This window comes from Nannospalax galili, unplaced genomic scaffold (genome assembly GCF_000622305.1).
Source record: "Nannospalax galili isolate Female #2095 unplaced genomic scaffold, S.galili_v1.0 scaffold730, whole genome shotgun sequence".
Lineage (NCBI taxonomy): Eukaryota > Metazoa > Chordata > Mammalia > Rodentia > Spalacidae > Nannospalax > Nannospalax galili.
The window spans coordinates 65995-84492 of record NW_008328000.1 but is presented as its reverse complement, the minus strand read 5'-3'; the positions used below and the strand labels follow the sequence as shown (position 1 = coordinate 84492).

Here is an 18498-nt window from a genome sequence, read left to right as displayed (position 1 = left end):
GGTCAGTGCCCCATCTCATTCATGATGTTGGTGAGGGTAAGGGAGCTGCAGGGTGCTGAGGGCTGGGGGCGGGGCGGGTCTTGGACAAACATGGTTGGCTGTTTAGGGTCAAACAGTCCCACAGGTGCCCTGGAGAGCGGCATTCACATCAGTGGGACAGAGGCCTGCAGGTGCCCATGTTCCTCTGCCCACACCCTTTCCTTCTAAAAGCCACTTGTGAGCTGGAACCTCGAATGACTGCCCCGGTCAGTGCCAGAGGCTTTTCTGCCCAGGACCAGCTCTGCAAGCATGTGGAGCTCCTCTGCGTGTGGTGTGCAGCTTCCTCCTCTTCCTCCCTGTCCCCCATCCATACCCGCAGCCTCCTTCCCCTCCTCTCTTTGGCTCCCTTCCCTGTTCCTGTTTGCCTTCTCTTAGGGTATCTCACCCTTCTCTCTTTTTGCTGGATGAACCAAGTCTCGGAACCGCCTCCTCACTTTTCCTCCCCCTTCGTCTCCCACAGGGATTCAGAAGTGGCCCCATTCCTGGTGGTCAGGGGAGAAAGGCTTCCTCTAGGTGCCCCAGGAGCCCCCCTCTGTCTGCCCACTGGCCTCGAAGTAATCAATCTGATTGGATTAGGGTCAGGGTGACCCTAATCATGTCAAAGGTCACCCCAGGCTTTGTGGCAGGGACCACAGGGGTGCCTGGCCACCCCTACTGAGGTGGCCTCTGAACAGAGTTTAACATCTACCAGCCAGCTGTGAGGGAAGGGGCCAGCTTCTCATGCCCATGCATGTGTGTGTATGTGGTGGGGATGTGCACTTATGTGATAGCACCTAGGTCTATGTACAGTGTGTGATCATGCACATGCATGCATGTGAGAGTATACATCTATGGGTGTATGCATGTGTTATACATGCATGTGTGTGCATGTATGTGAGAGGGCACAGCCATGGGTGAATGCATGTTACATATGTGTGTGATAGTGTGCATCCATGCATGTGTGCAGTGTTATATATGCACACATGCATGTATGTGAAACTGTGCCCACATGTGTGCACACATGCCAGGCGTTTGTGAGAGTATACATCTATGTGTGTGCATGTGTTATATATTTGTATGTGCAAGTGAGAATAGTATACACTCATGTGTATATACATATGTTGTATGTGCATGTAAGGGTGTATGTCTATGCATGTGTTCATGTATTATATATGCACACATGCGATGTGAGCGTACATGCATATGTGTATGTGTTATATACATGTGTAAACATGTGAGCCTGTGCATCCACATGTGCATGATGTTATATATTTGTGTATGCATGTAAGAATAGTGTACACTATGTGTATGCGCATGTTATATATGTGTGCATGGGAGTATATATACATGCATGTGCATTCATATATGGACTCATGTGTTATATATGTGTGCATGTGTGTGTTAGGTGGCAAGTGCATGTGTGTGCAGTTGTGAATGTATGTGTGTGCATTTTAGTGAGTCTGTCTGCACATGTGTCTGTGCATGGGCCATGTTTCAGTGTGCATTTATGTGGATGACTGGATATGCTTTGCATGGATATATGTGTGAATATACGAATATGTGTGCTGTGTGTGAATGTGTACAGATGTGTGCATGGGTATATGTATACCTGTGCCAGTGTGCATGTACATTTGTATACCTGTGTGTTCATGTGTATTGTGTATGTGCGTGAAGATGTGTGAATGTGCATTACATATGATTATATGTGAATATGTGTTCCTGTGCATTGTGTGTACATATGTGAGCACCTGTCTCTGTCTGGTGTTTCTATGTACACTGCATATCTATGTGTACTTATGTGTATACTGAGCAGACGTATATAAATGGTCATGTATGTAAGCACATGGAGAGTGTGTGCTCACATCTGCCTCCAGCCCCATGCCGGGTTTGAGACTGAGGGCACCACACTGAGCCTGGGGAAGCTCTAGCCCTTGAAACATGGGCCAGGACCTCAGATTCTGAGCTGGGTCTTTCCTGAAAAGTGCTTGCCTCTTGCATCCAAAGGTAGCAGGATTGTTTCAGTTACCTTGGGTTAGGAAGCATTTGAAGAATTTTGAGTGCAGGGAGGCTATGTGCAGCTTATCTGTCCTTTGGGGCAGGCCCCTGAACACCTGGAGGCAGGAGCTGGGTGACACCCCTGTCTTGATCTCTGGCAAGGTGAAGGGGTGGGGTGGCTGAGGAAGGCTGGGCAGGGCATTCCAGGTCCACAGGATGGAGGTCAAGGAAACGGGCATTGTGGCTGCCAGAGCAGCGGGAAGTGCAGTGGACATGGTGGCCCAGCGTTCAGTAAGCAGGCTCTCAGGCAACAAGTGGCCTTGCAAGGTGGACACCTTTCTCTTGGTTGGATGGGATATTTGCATCTTAGATAAGTATTACAAGGACATGAGAGAGTGTGAGCAGGAGCCCACAGTCCTGGGAACTGGGGCTTCAACCTGCAGCCACACTGAGTAGATCCCGCCTAGGGGTCTTCAGAAACCTAAGGTTCCTGGTCCTAGGTGGTGCCCATTCGTTGGAGGTGCCTGCACCCCTTGAAGAGGTCTTCCTATCCTCTGATCTTAAGGACCCCTAGGGGCTTGCTGCCTGTAGAGGCAGTCCTTATTCACTGTGAAAACCTTATTTGAACCTCACTGACATGGACAGCACCTCCAGCCTGAGCTTTCTACCTTGTAGGGTGATGTCCACCCTTCTCTCCTGTGGCCCACCTTGAGGCCAGCTTTATGCAAAGCAACATAGTGTTTGGACTGTTGGTGGGTCCTCAAGACTTCTGGAGCCACCAGAGGTGGTGGAAGTGGATGCTTATGGGCATCACAGTCTCTATGTGCTGGATACCTAGACCCCTGGCCTTGGTCAATCCAGGGCAGAACTTCCCTTCTTTCCAACTTGCTCCCTGTTCTACTTGGGGTCTGAACAGAGAGGGCCTCCTCCCCTCCCCCAGGCAAAGCCCCTTCCTGTTGACCGCCCTGTGTAGCCTCCTGGCCCCTCGGGGGGTGGTCCTCCACCTCTCGGTATGTGCTAAGCCTATGGAGGGGCCAGCACGGGTGGGGCCAGGCTGCCGGGACAGCCAGAGCCTAGGGCTCTGGAGGGACAGAAAGGGCAGCTTTTTAGGGAAGCAGAGTCCCCAAATCCAGGTTGCGACCCCTGACTCCTCCATCGGAAAGTGTTACCATTTATGATGCATTGGGGGTGGGGGGCTCCCCTGGCTCCAGGGGCCTCTCCGGTATATCATTAACTCTCCACAGTGGGAGGGGGGACCCCGGCCGACACCCCACTGCGCCCGGCCCGGAGCACAATGTCCCTGCGACGACGACAAGATTAAGCACAAGGGAAAAGTGAAAATGCTGTTGGCGATTCACACGCCCTTCGGGGTGTTGAATTAAAGCAGCTGAATGAGGATTTCCCCTCGCGCCCGACGGCGCGGCGGGCAGCGCATACTTCCAGGTTGCTATGACTGGCCGGCGATCGCCTAATCACCGGCCAGGGGGAAATTCATATAAAATATCGCTGGCCATTGTGGGCCTAACGCGGCGTGACAGTGTCGCACAAAGCCGGATTCATCAGCCCCAGCGGGTCAGCCAGGCTCCCGGCCGCGCGGGCCCGGGCGGTGTCAGGGGCCGCGGCCACGGTGGGGCGCGGGCGCATTCCGCTCTCAGGTGGCTCCGAGGCCTTTTGTGCCGCCGCGTGATTACCAAATGCCACCGCGACACCCCCGACGGGCCGCCGGGCTCCGCGAAGCCTGGAGAGGGGTCTGGGGAAGGAGGGACGGTGTGCAGCCTCGGAAATGGAGGCGCCGGGGCGGGGCTTGGCCTGCAAGCCACCAGCTGGGGCTGCACTGATGCTCCTGGCTGCCCCTCAGCCTGCTGCTCCGAGCACTGCAAGGGAAGGGGTGCCCACCCAGAGAATGTTCTAGAAGCTCTTTCCGCCATCGGGCCTGGACTAAGAAAGATGGTTTATCCTTTCTTGGAGTGACAGAGGTTGAAACAGCCAAGTAGTGCCCTGCCCATGGTGGCTTGCAGGCCCCTGGCCAGTCTGCACGACCTGGCTGTGCCACCTTGGGCTTCAAGGAGGTAGAGGCCTCCTCCTCTCCCCTCCCACCGGTGGACAGAAAAGGTGGTCTCTCAGTTGGAGCCTGGAAATTCAGAGTCACCTCAGAAGGGAGGTGCCTGGCACACTCAGGCCAAGCTGCCCACCTTAACTCTTCAGTGTGCCTCCTGAGGGGTGTGGCATGGGTTAGGGTGATCCTTTGTCACCTCACTTAGCCCTGTGCAGAGTAGCTTCAACAGGAAGAACTGGTCATGTTCCAAGCATCCTAGGGCAGGAGAGCTCAGAGAGGACTCTTAGCCTAGGTGGTTGGGGACTTACCCTATAGACCTAAGGATGAGGAGGGCTTAGAGCTGACCCTGAGCCCAGGCTGTGTGGGACTCACCCTGCAGACCTGACTGGTTGATGGTGGTGGCAGGTGGGGAGGGGGTCTTACAAACAGGCATTTCCCATTGTTCCAGGAAGGGTTCAGAGAGTCTCTGCTGGGCAGTGAGACCACCCAATAAGGGCCATGTCTCTGACCCTGGGCATTGCTGACCCCTGTGCATGTCCTATCCCAGGATTTGTGCCCCTGAAGAGCGGAGGGTGTCCAGCCTGGCCAGTCCACACTGCCCCGGAAGAGAGGGAGACTGAACTCCAGGGGCTGCAGAGCAAGTAACTACCTTGCAGAGCCTAGAAAAACATGCAGGCTGAGCCCAGGAGTATCCTGCAACTTCAGAGAAAGAAGGCCAGCCACCCAGACACAAGGACAAGACTTGAGGGGCAGATTTACATCTCGGTCCTCACTGAGCTTTGGTACTGCCCTAAGCTAACCACAGATAGAACCTTAAGTCCCAGAGCCTATCCCCAAGGGACTTGTCTTCAAGCAGAGTCCACATCAATGGGAGCCACTGATGAGGGGACCAGAGTCCTTTGGCATTCTCCTGAGTTGGGGAGCAGGTCAGAGTCATTCTCTCTTGTTGACGCTCCTCCTCTCCTGGCAGTTCTGGTCCTGTGAGAGACTAGTCTTCAGATCACCAATAAGAAAAAAGAATTAGTGCAGGCTCCAATCTGAGGACCTCAGCCAGATAAAGCCTCTCTGTCCTCTCACTGATGGATCTGAGTCCCAGGTAGCCCTTCAGTGATGTGCATGGGGCTGGGCAGATCCCAGGCTGAGGAACTCCCTGCATTCCAGAACATTCTGCCTCATGTCATTGTGTGTGGGCAAAGCTGAGCAACCAGTCTCCTGCCAAGAAATCTGTTGAGATATGTCTGTCCCTCTGAAAGCCCAGAGATCCTCTGGGACCAATAGGCATGACCCAGACTCCCTTCCCAACTTCCCCCTCTTAGGAGAGAATAAGTGGGCATCTCTTCCTTGGCCATAGGGTATGGGGCTGAGCAGAGAGATGGCATTCTTGAGACTGCAGCCAAGGGGACTCCTAGTAGAGCTCAGAGACCCTGTATTGGAGGGTGCAGAGTCCTCTCTCAGGACCCCTTTGCTGAGCTCTGCCTTTGTTGCTGTGCAGCCTGGGGTCCATAACTAACCTTGGAGCCTTCTTTCTGTTTGAGCCAACTACAGATAAGGAATTCATCTGAGCCAGATGTGGTGGTACATATCTAAAATCCCAAAGCTTGGGAGGTGGAGACAGGAGGACCAGGAGGCCAAGGTCATACTCTGCTGCACAGGCCAGCCTGAGCTACACAAGACCCTGCCTCAAAAACAAACAGAAGCTTTTATCTGGACACCTCTCACCAGGGTAGGACAGTCTGTTCTCTGTGCACTCACACAGCATGGACTTTCTGAGCATACATTGGCCCTTGCTGGATGACTTCACCATAAAAGGGTGGCTCTGCAGGGAGCTTGGAATGTGGTTAGTGCTCAATAACGTATTTGGGTGTGTACCACCGTTCTTGGCTCAGACCTGGTTCTTGGGAGTAGGTACCTTGCATATTACTCATCTTACTCTAGTTCTGAGCCTAGTTCTTGGCTCATTATGGACCCATATCCTGGATGGGTAAGTGGATGGATGGATGGATGGATGGATGGTGGATAATGGATGGGTAGGTGGATGGATGGGTACATGGAAGTAGATGAGTAGATAGATAATAGGCAGATGGTTGACAGGTAAATGGAGATTTGCTTGAACTCAATGAGACCATAGCAAGGCAAGTCTCTAAGAAAGACTGCTTCTTCAGGAAGAATTTGCTTCCCCCCTGCACCTGCCAGGGTCTGGCTAAAGAGTCACTGGTCTCATATCCTCCTCCCTCATCCTCCTTGATGCTGTGATTACAGGCCCGAGCCACTACACCTGGCTTGGAATGTGCTTCTTAGGGATCAGTTTTTTCAGGTAACCCTTTTCTTGTCTTTCTCTGTAGTATGAGCAGTTTGGGGTCTGAACAGAGCAGGCTTTCCTCCAGCCCAGAAAGCTCATCCTACCTCCGTCCCAGGCAGTTTGTTTAAAATGGTGGTACTTGTCTCTAAGACATCCCCTCCTCACCTGACCTCCGACATCCTATTTAAAGGGAGGCATCTTGGTGATGCCTGGGCTGGTGCTTTTGTTTTCTGGAGTGAGGAGTACTTCCGGTGCCGGGAAGCCTTCATTCCTGCCCTAGCTGCTTCTGCTGAGTGGACAGAAACAGAAGGTATGGCCTGTGGCAAGAACTTGGCTGTGATGAGTGTGACTGCCATGCCCGCCCAGGAGCTCAGGGGAGCCCCATCTCATCCACTCCCTGCAAAGGAGTGGCTCTAGGACAGGGGTTCACAATGTATGTTCCAAAACCCCATGGAAAACATGTGAAAGCAATTGATTCTCACTCCAAAAACATGTATTTTTAGTTACCAGGATCTCCCCGAAAGGCTGTGACCCTGTGTCCTGTCCCAGATCCCTGCATGGAACCAATCCTACTGGGATTAAAATCTCTGCCATGATAGGCTGTCACCTGGAAATTCCAAAGCCTTTCTTCAGGGCAGTCTCCAGATATATTCTCCATAACTTTGAGGCCGACTTAAGTCTCAGGTCCCCTCAGGCAGTCTCCTGCACTTCTGCAGTGCATAACCGTGCTGTATCCGTCACCCCTGAGCTCAACTTATCACCAAAGCCTAACCTGACACCATTAGTGCAGTGTTTGTACCAGCATGTTCCTCCACACATCCAGTCTGCCCGCTTTCACTTCTGAGACCGTCATTTTATAGGAAGGACCTCTGTCTGGTTTAGCAGATGTATCCTAACCATCAAGTATAAGCCGTACATTTTTAACACCTTGAAGATATACAATCCTTCTTGAGAGGCACATGGTATCTGCCTCCTGCTGGGGCTGTTAACTCTATCCCTGGCTTAAAGTGGTGTCTACCAGCTAGATATGGTGGTCTGCACCCAGTACTTGAGAGGAAGATCACAATTACAGGTCATCTTGAGCTATGAGACTAAAAGATCACAAGTGAGTGTGTGTCTAGTATATGCTAGGTTTCTCAAACGCAGAGTTAAGTGGTTCTTCTTGTAATTAACTGACCAGTATCTCAGGTAACTGCTTAGACACCCATGGCTGCAGTTTTTACTCATCCCAGAATGCACCGTCTCATGTTCATTTGGTTTGCTGCCTGCAGCTTCTGTTCTGGCCTCTCTGCTGGGAGTTTCTGGACCTGTTTGCAGAGCCTTCTAGTGTTACTTTCTTTGCTAGCCAGTTGAAAGCCAGCTCCAGAGTCTGCCCGGCACTGAGTCTGCCCGGCACGGAATGATCAGGAGCCCCACCCACTTTCTCATTTGACACTAGGGGAAACTGAGCCTCAGTGGACAGGGAGTATCGCCCAGCCAGCTGGTGACAGAGCTGAGCAAGAATGAGCTCTTGTCCCTTCAAGTTTAAGCCCTTGCTGCCCTTTCCCTCTCCTGAGCGCTCCTCCCCTCAAGTGTGTCTGCCGGCTCTCAGCTATTTGCTCGAGCCCTGATAAGCAGGGAGCCCAAAGCCCTTGTTCTGGGCAGGGCAAGGGCAAGGCCCAGAGCACTGACCCCCTTATCTTTTAGAGCCAAAAAGGCTGAGAGGAGGACTTGGCTGGGCAGCTCTTATGGGCCTCACCTTCTCTGGGCAAGAAGGGGTTTCTCTGGGCTAGATAAGGTATCCAAGGCTAGGGATACCCAACCTTGAGGCATGGAAGGAGAAGGTTCAGGGAGAGAAGTAGACTGAGTCCTAAGCCCAGAAGGTAGTTCAAGTCCCCCCAGCCCAGACCCAGGCTCTGTGTAGAAGGGTAGAGGAGGTGACAGTCCTGAAGGCACAGGAGGGCAGCATGAGTCCTTCAAAGATAAAATAGGGACTGGAGATGTCCTTCAGTCGGTAGGGTGCTTGCCTAGCTTGCATGACCCTGGGTTCCATCCTCAGCACTACATAAAACTGGATGTGGTAGCACACAGATGTAATTCCAACACCCAGTTCATCCTCACCTACACAGCAAGCTCAAGACCAGCTTAGGCTAGGGCCCTTGACTCAAAAAATACATAAAATAAGGATAGGGCCTTTGCTAAATGGAGGGACAGGAGGCTAAGTGGGTTGTGTCCAGTGATGCTGGTGCTTATTCGTGCACATTGTGTGTGTAGCTAGTAGAGGCAGCTAGAGGCTGGATACCAGTCCAAGTGAGAGCTTCTCTGTGATTCAGGTAGGATATGGACTCAGAGAAGACTCTGGAGGGTGCAGAGTGGGCTAAGAAGCTAGAGCCAAGGGGCTGAGGCCAAGTGTTCAGAGTGGGCAGTCTATGGCCAGCCAGCTTCCTGGGACCCCAAGTGGGAGGGGGCTGAGTTCTTGGATGCCTGCAACAGGTTACCCAGACTCTGGCAGTCTAGGTTAGGACAGTCTGAGCTATATCCCATCTTTTATTTATTTTACTTTTATTGATGTAATAATTGCACATAGGCCGGGTGTGGCAGGTGGATCTCTGTGAGTTCAAGGCCAGCCTGGTCTACATAGTGAGTTCCAGGCCTGTTGGGGCTACAGGGAGACCCTGTCTCAAAAAAAAAAATTGCACATAGTTGTGAGGTGCTATGTGGTATTTTAATATAGGAATACACTGTAAATGATCAAATTGGGGTTCTTAGCCTATTATCACAAATGTTTATCCTTTTCTGTGGTAAGAACATTCAAAATCCTCCTTTAGCATTTTCTTTTTAAAATTTTTATTTATTTTTATTTTATGTGTATGAGTGTATTGCCTGTATGTGTACAAGTGCACCCATGTCCTGCAATGCCCACAGAAGTCAGAAGAAGGCAGTGGATTCCCCTGGAACTGGAGTTATAGACAGCTGTTAGCCACCATGTAGGTGCTGGGAATTGAACCCAGGTCCTCTGTAAGAGCAGTCAGTGTTTGCAACCGCTAAGCCATCTCTCCAGCCCCTCTTTTAGCATTTTCTTGAGACAGTCTCTCTGTAGCTCCAGCTGGTCTGGAACTAGCTATGTAGATCAGACTGGTCTCAATTTTACAGAGATCTGCCTGCCTCTGCCTTCAGGTGCTAGGATTGAAGGCATGTGTGCCACCATACCCAGCCTCTTTTAACTATTTTTAAAATAAAATAAATTTCCATTCACTAGAGTCACACTACTGTTCTATAGCACACCAGGAGCCCCAGCAAGATGTCTCAGCAGGTGCAGGCGCTTGTCCTCAAGCCTGACAACCCTGGGGACCCACATGATGGAAGGAGAGAACGCACTCTGGAGCGTTGTCCTTTCCACACACAAGCACACACAAAAATAAATTGTAATTAAAAAAAACCATAGCACACCAGAACCTTTTCCTCTTTAACTACAATCTGGACCCAATGACCAACTTCTCTCCCCACCTCATCTTCCTCCCCCTGGCTTCTAGTCACCACCCACTGTACTCCCTGTGTCTATGAAACCAATGTTTTTAGATTCCACACCTGAATGATAGCATTGCTTGTCTATCTGTGCCTGGCTTACTCAGTTATAGTGTCCTCTGAATCCCTGCAAGTGACAGGATCTCGTTCTTACAGCTGAATAATATTCCATTGTGCACACTACAGAGTTATAACCAAAATAGTGGTGTGTTGGCCATAGGTTGATGAATCAGAATAGAAACTCCAGAATAAACTTACATAATTATGCCCAACTGATTTTCAACAAAAAGTGTGAAGAAGGCACATTAGAGAAATAGCAGTCTCTTTGATAAATGGTGCTCTCAATATTCACTAGCAAAAGCATGAAACCACACCCCTATTTCCACACAAAACCCAGCTCAAAGTAAGACTGGGAACTATGAAATTACAACTCAAAACAAAACAAAAATTTAGCTGCACTGTTTCAGACATTGGTCAGGATCAGGATTCTTCAGAAAAGAACCTAGCAGCTCTGCGGTGAGAACTTGCAGGTGCTGAGTTCTCCCTTCTTGGCCCCATACACAGATCCCTGCCTTTTGGACTGCAGTCCTCACCTGGCCTTAACGCCCTACCTCCTTCCTTTGCAGCCACCCGGGAGTCAGCCTTCGTCCACGCTATCGCCTCTGCGGGAGTGGCCTTCGCAGTGACACGCTCCTGTGCTGAGGGTTCTGCTGCCATCTGTGGGTGCAGTAGCCGCCTCCAGGGCTCCCCAGGCGAGGGCTGGAAGTGGGGCGGCTGTAGCGAGGACATTGAATTTGGAGGAATGGTGTCTCGAGAGTTTGCAGATGCCCGAGAGAACCGACCAGATGCCCGCTCTGCTATGAACCGCCATAACAATGAGGCTGGGCGTCAGGTATGCACACAGCACCCGAGGGTCCCCAGGGCAAGGGCAGCTTCTTCACCGGGTTTGGGGGGGGGGTCACTGGGCAGGATAAGGGGCTGGAGAAGGGCTGGATTAATAAATTGCCTCATTAGTGAAAAAAAATACGTGGACACCTGGGGAGTGTGAGGGGCAGAGTTGCCCCCCAGGTGTCCAGCTATTCCCACCAGATGCCAAGCTCCCCTGTGATCTTAGGATCACTTGGCCTGCAAGCACCCCTTGCACAATGCAGGAAGGAAAACAGCACACAGTGTGGAGTGACTGGGGGTTCTGCCACAAGGAAGGAATACACAGAAGATAAGACATGAACCAGGGAAATGGATGGATGGATGTTGTCAAATATGAAGTGATAGCAAAATATAGTGATGACCGATATAGGTGATAAGGTGATTGGTTGATTGGAGGCGGGGGAGGGAGGGAGAGGGAGAGAGAGGGGAGAGGAGAGAGAGTCTTCCATGAGAATCTGAAAATGGAATACAAGGCGTGGTAACAGAGCCTTGAAGGTTTCTAACCTCTACCTGGAGAACAACGGATTTCTAGGGCTGGCACCAGGATTCAGGAAAAGGAACCCCAAATCAGTTAGTGCTCAGTGGCATACCACAACCAAGACCTGAGTCATGAGCTAGAGAGGAGGTCTCACACCTACCCAGGAGTGTTGAGCATCCATTATCTTGAGAGGCAGAGATGACTATGGTTCTGGAAACAGAAACTGAAAGTTTATTTTTAAAGCATTTTTATTTATTATTATTTTTTATTTTATGTGTATGAGTGTATTGCCTGCATGTACATAAGTACACCCATGTCGTGCAATGCCCACGGGGGTCAGGAGAAGGCATCAGATCCCCTGGAACTGGAGTTAAGGACAGTTGTTAGCCACCATGTGGGTGTTAGGAATCGAACCCAGGTCCTCTGCAAGAGCAGCCAGTACTCTTAACCACTGAGCCATCTCTCCAGCCCTAAAAATATTTTTTTAAATATTTTATTTATCATTTTTATTTTATGTGTATGAGTGTATTGCCTGCATGTATGTGAGTGCACCCATGTCGTGCAATGCTGCAGAGGTCAGAAAAGGGCTTTGGATTCTCCTGGAACTAGAGTTAAGGACGGTTTGTAGCCACCATTTGGGTGCTGGGAATTGAACCCGAGTCCTCTGCAAGAGCAGTCAGCACTCTTAACCGCTGAGCCATGTCTCCAGCCCCCCTAAAAATATTTTTAAACAGACTTCCCTGGGCCTGCATGGCCTGCAGGCCTCTCTCCAACCCGCAGGCCTCTCTCTCCGGGGGCTTATACTGAGTTCAATATTATATAACTGTATTAACTCAACTGTGAACCTAGAAACTTGCACCCACTTGTGAAAGAGATGTACTCTTGCTCTGGAGTGTGTTACTGAATATGTTAAAGCTGTACTGAAATGCTTCTTCTAATCATGAAGTTATTAAAAATTAAAAAAATAGCCAGGTGTGGTGGTGCACACCTTTAATCCAAGCACTTGGGAGGCAGAGGCAGGCAGATCTCTGTGAGTTCAAGGCCAGCCTGGTCTACATAGTGAGTTCCAGGACAGCTGGGGCTACAAGGAGACCCTGTCTCAAAAAGACCAAAAAAAAAAAAAAGATTAAAAAAATATTTTTAAACTGGTAGTGCATACCTGAGGGTCAGGAGGGCAAGGTCATCCTCCACTACATAGCGAGTTGGAGGCCAACCTAGTACATGAGACTCTGTCTCAATAAAATGAAGTAAAATGAAATAAGAGCATTTTATAATAGCTAGTCTCTTCTGCCAGCTCCTATGGCCAGGCAGAAATCTGGATGCTTTTCTTAGAAGAGTAAGCAGGGGGTCTCTCATTTGAGGGATTCCAAGTATGTGTGAGGATGAGCTGTCATGGTGAAACTTGCCTCTGTGCATATATAGGGAACTTGAGATTTTCATCTCTTCCTAAAATCCCAACACCAGCTCAAAGCCAACTTGTACTCCAGACAGGAAAGGAGATTATTCTCTGGGGCGTTCAATTCACCCCGAATCAACGAAAGGGGTCCCCAACAAAACAGAACAGCTAGATTACCTTATAGTGAGGGCCAAAGGTAAAAGTGCCTCCCATGTGCAGGAATTCCAGGAAATACATAAACAAAAACAGAGCGTATAGGGGTATGCTAGTCCAGACCAGCATTCTAGTGTTCCAGCATTCTAGACAGGAGGGCCATGAATTGGATCCTGGGCTATATCATGAGCTTCAAGCCAGCTTGGGCTATATACTGAGGCTTTGTCTCACAACAACAGGAAAAAAAAAAAAAAAGGCAAAACTAGGGGCCCGGAGAGGGCTCAGCGGTTAAGAGCGCTGACTGCTCTTGCAGAGGACTTGAGTTCAGTTCCCAACACCCACATCAGGCAGCTTACAACTACCTGTAACTCCAGCTCCAGGGGGACCTGACACCTTTGGTATTCAAGGGCACAGCCCTCTCCCCACATAATTAAAAATAACTCTTAGAAACAAAAAATTGTTTTTTATAACTCGTAAGAAAGAGGCACTGTAAGAAGAGATGAAACCCAAAAAAGCTATCAGTATCCCCAGAGAGATCAATTAATGAACTGTTATATTAGAAGAACATCCTAATTTTAAAGAACAGTGAAAGAGAGAGAGAGGAAAAGGAACTCTTAGAAATTAAAAATATGGAGCCAATGAGATGGCTCAGCCAGTAAATGTGCTTACAGCCAAGCCTGACAAGCTGAGTATGATCCCTGGACCCACATGGTGCAACAAGAGAACTGACTTCCAAAAGTTGTCCTCCAACCTCTACGTGTACACTGTGGTGCAAGCACCCGCATACACATAAAAAAATAACTGAAGTTTTAGATTTTTTAAAAGAAATTATCCTTGAGAGATGGCTCAGTGGTTAAAAGCATGTGCTGTTCTTGCAGAGGACCTGAGTTTGGTTCCCAGCACTCACATGGTAGTTCATAGCCACCTGTAACTCCAGTTTCAGGGCTTCTGTGGGTTCCTACATGCATGTGGTACACACATACACAGGCTTACACACATATATAATAATAAATAATCTTTAAAAAGTTTTAAGGGAATTAAAAATTGATAACAAAACCAAAAATCTTGTTAGGGCTTCATAGTGAGATCCTGTCTCAAAAAGAAAAAATAACAATAAAAACAAAACAAAAAAACCTCAAGAGGAACTTTGGAGGGTATGCACACAAGAGACAAAGATGAACAGGAATAAGAATGGCAAATATATAAGGCAGGAAATTTACCCAAGTTTTAGACCACACATGCCCAGTGAATGGCTATAAGATCAGGGAAAGGTGGTTGGTGAGATAGCTCAGTCAACAAAGCCTTTGCCTCCCAAGCATGGGGCCCTGAGTCCATTCCTCAGAATCCATGTCAAAAGAACTGGGAAAGCCCCCCCAAGACATATGAAATTCAAAGCCTGTGTCCTGAAAAAGCCCTCTTTGCTTCAAGGGAATGCTTGGGGTTCACACAAGTGATGAATAAAAACAGCATGATGAAAGCTAGAAGAAGAAGAGCAAACGCTACCAGGGCTCTGAGTGGCAAAGTAATTTCCAACCAAGACTTTTGCTCCCAGCTAAACTATCAAAGAGCAAGCTGCAACAGTAAATTTGTTTTCAGACAACCTCATCTCATAAAATTCACCAAAAAGATGTCCCAAAGATGGAATGGGAAGAACTGATCGATACATTTGGACATCTTTGGGGGTTTTTTGCTTGTTTTAATATTTTTATTACATTTAGTGTGTGTGTGTGTGTGTGTGTGTGTGTGTGTGTGCATATAAACAGGTGTGTGGGCATGTATGTGCCATGGTATATATGTGGAGGTTAGAAGACAATTTGGGGGAGTCAGTTCTCTCCTTCTATCCTGTAGGTCCTGGGGACTGAACTCCAATCCTCAGGCTTGGTGGCAAGCATCTTTACCCAATGAGTCATCTAACCAGGCCTTTTCGGTTTTGGTTTTGGTTTGGTTTTTTTGAGCCAAGGTCTCATGTATCCCAAGCTGACTTTGAACTAAGAATGATCTTGAACTTCTGATCCTCCTGTCTCTACCTCCTAAGTGCTGAGATCACAAGTGGGACCACTATGCCCAGTTTATTCAATACTGGGAATCAAACCGAGGACCTCATGCATTCTAGGCAAGCACTAAGCCAAATGAGTTTCAACCCCAACCCTGATGCTTGGACATCTTGAAAAGACTGTTTAGAGATGGGACAAAATGGAGCTGAACCATGACTGGTGTATTAATCATGACAAGAGAAAGTTGTGTTGAAAAGGAAATGCCACCTCAGAGTATAGCGGCTGACACAGAACCAGTGCCATCAACAGTGAATCACACCAGTTTTTAGGGTAGGCAGGGGAAGGTTTGGGAACTGTAATGGGAGATGAGATAGAGCACTAAATTTCCATGCTCCATGGTGAGAAGCCAACAGAAAATGCCTTCAAAAATCAAGCAGTGAGACAAATGTTAAGACAGCCACAAATGTTGCAATGTGCTGCCTTGAGCAGTCAGAAAATATGCTATGCAGGTGAGGAGCACTGGCCACCCATTTAATCAGTAGGTCTTAGCAGCTATTGGGCTATTTGACTAAGACTAAAACAAAAGTGAGAGAGGCTGAGGAAGAGATATGGAAGGAGTCTGGGGAAATCTGGTTGCAAAAGGAGAGGAACGTGCTGGTTAAACAAGATGGACAAGGGGTGTGGAGCCAGGTACGGTGCTATGCTACCTTGCCATGGGCCAGTATGACAGAAAGGCTGGAGAAGCAGATGAGAAGAAGATGAGGTGGAGGCAGGTCTGAACCCAGAGTGGCTGAAACTTGAGCCCACGCCATGCAATAGAAGTCCTTAGAAACCATAGCCAGAACTATTTGGGCGATTGTTTCCTGATAGTCATATTGAAAGAATACACAGCTAATAACCTTGGGGGCATGGGGATACAGGGTCTCATGATGTAGCCCAGTTGACCTCCAATCTCAATCCTTCTGCCTTAGTCTCCCCAGTGCTGCTGAGATTATAGACATGTACCACCATAATGGGATGGTCTTACTTTTATCCCAACATTCTTTCCTCCCTCCCTCCATCCCAGACTTTGTAGCAACAAGGAGAGAAAGGGGATGATGGGAAGAAAGCCTCCCAGGTACTAGGCTCCCACCCCTGGGGTCTGGCAGGCACACTGTCACTAGAGGAAAGGCAGTAGCTCTAAGGACACATGGAGATGACCCTTGCTCTGTCTCAGACTGATGATAGCTTTACAGAGCAGGTGGGCTGCAAGCAAAGTACAGGTTCCCTTTGAGGGAGAAGTTCCCAAAACCAATGATTTCCTGCCTCAGTAAAAGTATTTTAATTGCCATCATAACCGAACATAGTTATGTGGTACAGTGTGATGCTTCAGTATGTGAATATGTGTATCATGACCAGATCAGGGTAGGTAGCACTAAAAAAAAATATATATATATTTCAGCCATGCATGGTGGTACATGCCTGTAATTCCAGCACTCAGAGGACGAGACAGAATTGCTACAAGTTCAATGCCAGCCAGGGCTACATATTGAGACCATGTCTCTCTCAAAATAAAAAAAAAGTTTTGTTTTTTTTTTTCTGCTGAAACATTCAAATTCTCCTCATTGTCATTTGGAAGCAGTTCTTTGTCTACCTTGGTGGTCATCCTGTGCTATAGAACATTAGGAGGTATGCTTCCCTTCCAACTGAGACCTGTTCAAGGTCCCACCACTTCTTAGCATTGCCACATTGGGAACCAAGCTGCATGAGAATCTTGGCCACAGCCAGATCTACAGTAGCAACCCTCATGTCCAGCATGCTATTTCAATAGTACAGCTGATGTTGAAATTATGTAATATCCTGCATGCTTTTTTTATACTGAGGCTTAAAGAGTCAGTGTATGTTTTGCACATAAAGTACTTCTGGGAATGGGAGAGAAAAGACATGGGGAGCTGCCCAGAGGTGCCTATGGACTGGAAGGGAGTGCTAGAAGTCCTGAGCAGAAGAACGGAAACAGTGCTTATATGGGGAAGGAGGGCTTGGAACCTGAGGACAAGTGGGCAGACCTTGGCAGACCTGGAGGAGGAATCAGTGCCTAGTCTGTGGGCAGGATCACTACAGACAGTTCTGATGGTCACGTGCCCCTTTGTCTCTACCCTTTTCCCTAAAGGAAAGGGTCCCCAATATCTTCCTGAAGCATCCTTACTTCTTTACCCAAAGAAGGGCAAGGCCCCAGTTGTCCATAGGGAAATGCTGCTCCCCAGGCCCTATGCCTGTAGGGACCATGCTCAGTGTCCCTGCTCAGGACTTCTAGACTCTCCACCAAGGCCATAGCATCTACTCTGGGCACTCCTCATTTCTTCCCATGGGCATCTCCAAACTATGCCCGCCTGCAGCTCCCTGCTTCTGGTGCTACACCCTAGACACTCCTGAAAGAATCAGCTGAGCCCACTTGGGCTAGGAACCTCCCCTGCCCCTGAGGCCTTGGGTCGCCTGGGAAGACACAGGTCACCATAGGGAAAGTAGTGACACTAGGGGCCCACAGAGACCAGAGGCTCGGGGGCTTTATGGAGCGGGAGGGCTGCAGGCAAAGAGCGGGCCCCCTGGGGGAGTCACACCTGGAGGTGGTGCAGACACTGGCTTATGCGCATGCCTCCACAGGCCATCGCCAGCCACATGCACCTCAAGTGCAAATGCCATGGGCTGTCAGGCAGCTGCGAGGTGAAAACCTGCTGGTGGTCTCAGCCTGATTTCCGGACCATCGGCGACTTCCTCAAGGACAAGTACGACAGCGCCTCCGAGATGGTGGTGGAGAAACACCGCGAGTCTCGTGGCTGGGTGGAGACCCTGCGGCCGCGCTACACGTACTTCAAGGTGCCCACAGAGCGCGACCTGGTCTATTACGAGGCGTCGCCCAACTTCTGCGAGCCCAACCCCGAGACCGGCTCCTTTGGGACACGCGACCGCACCTGCAACGTGAGCTCGCACGGCATCGACGGCTGCGACCTGCTGTGCTGCGGCCGTGGCCACAACGCGCGCACCGAGCGGCGCAGGGAGAAGTGCCAGTGCGTCTTCCACTGGTGCTGCTATGTCAGCTGTCAAGAGTGCACGCGCGTTTACGACGTGCACACCTGCAAGTAACTGGCTGAGGCCCGCGACGCACGGGGCAGCGACCAGGTGGGGTTCTTAACTGACGGAGCAGGAGACCTGGGCGGGGGTCGGGGGTCTCCTTCCTAGGACTAGGTTCCTGCCAGGGGGTGTCTCCTACGTAGGGCTGGGTTCCTTCCTGGGGGAGGGTTTCTGCCTAAGTGTGTGGTTCCTGCCTGGGAGCCCGGGGCTCCACCTGGGGTGGGAATCCGGCTTGGGGACCCGGTTCCTGCCTAGGAGCGAGGTTCTTATCTGGGGGCGAGGCTCCTATCACGGATGGGCTGGGCTCCTCTCTGGACCCAGCAGAGCTCTGACTGGCAGGTGGGGTTACCCTTTCAACTAGGTGGAGCTCGCTGATGAGCGGGGCTTCTCTGGAGGGGGTTGGGGGTGGAGACCCTCCCAGCGGCGCCTGCTCTGAATGGGACAGAGCTCTGGGGCGGATTCCTCCCAGGAAGTTGAGTTTCTCGAGATAGGTAGGAGGGCTTGGTGTAGGCTCTGCTGAACTGGGGAATCCAGAGGGGGAGGGACTTCTCCTTGAAGCTTCTGGGAGCT

The 18498-nt window shown here is 49.9% G+C and overlaps 1 protein-coding gene across 1 annotated transcript in view; it reads left to right on the top strand.

Annotated features, from left to right (window-relative positions):
* Positions 1-18003, top strand: part of Wnt3a (Wnt family member 3A) — a 43636-nt gene extending 25633 nt beyond the window's left edge. The window contains exons 3-4 of the mRNA XM_008839339.2: positions 10499-10764; positions 17461-18003. Of these exons, the coding sequence (XP_008837561.1) occupies positions 10499-10764; positions 17461-17940 (746 nt within the window). The 3' untranslated portion in view covers positions 17941-18003. The remainder of the gene's footprint in view (positions 1-10498; positions 10765-17460) is intronic.
* Positions 18004-18498: the final 495 nt, after the last annotated feature.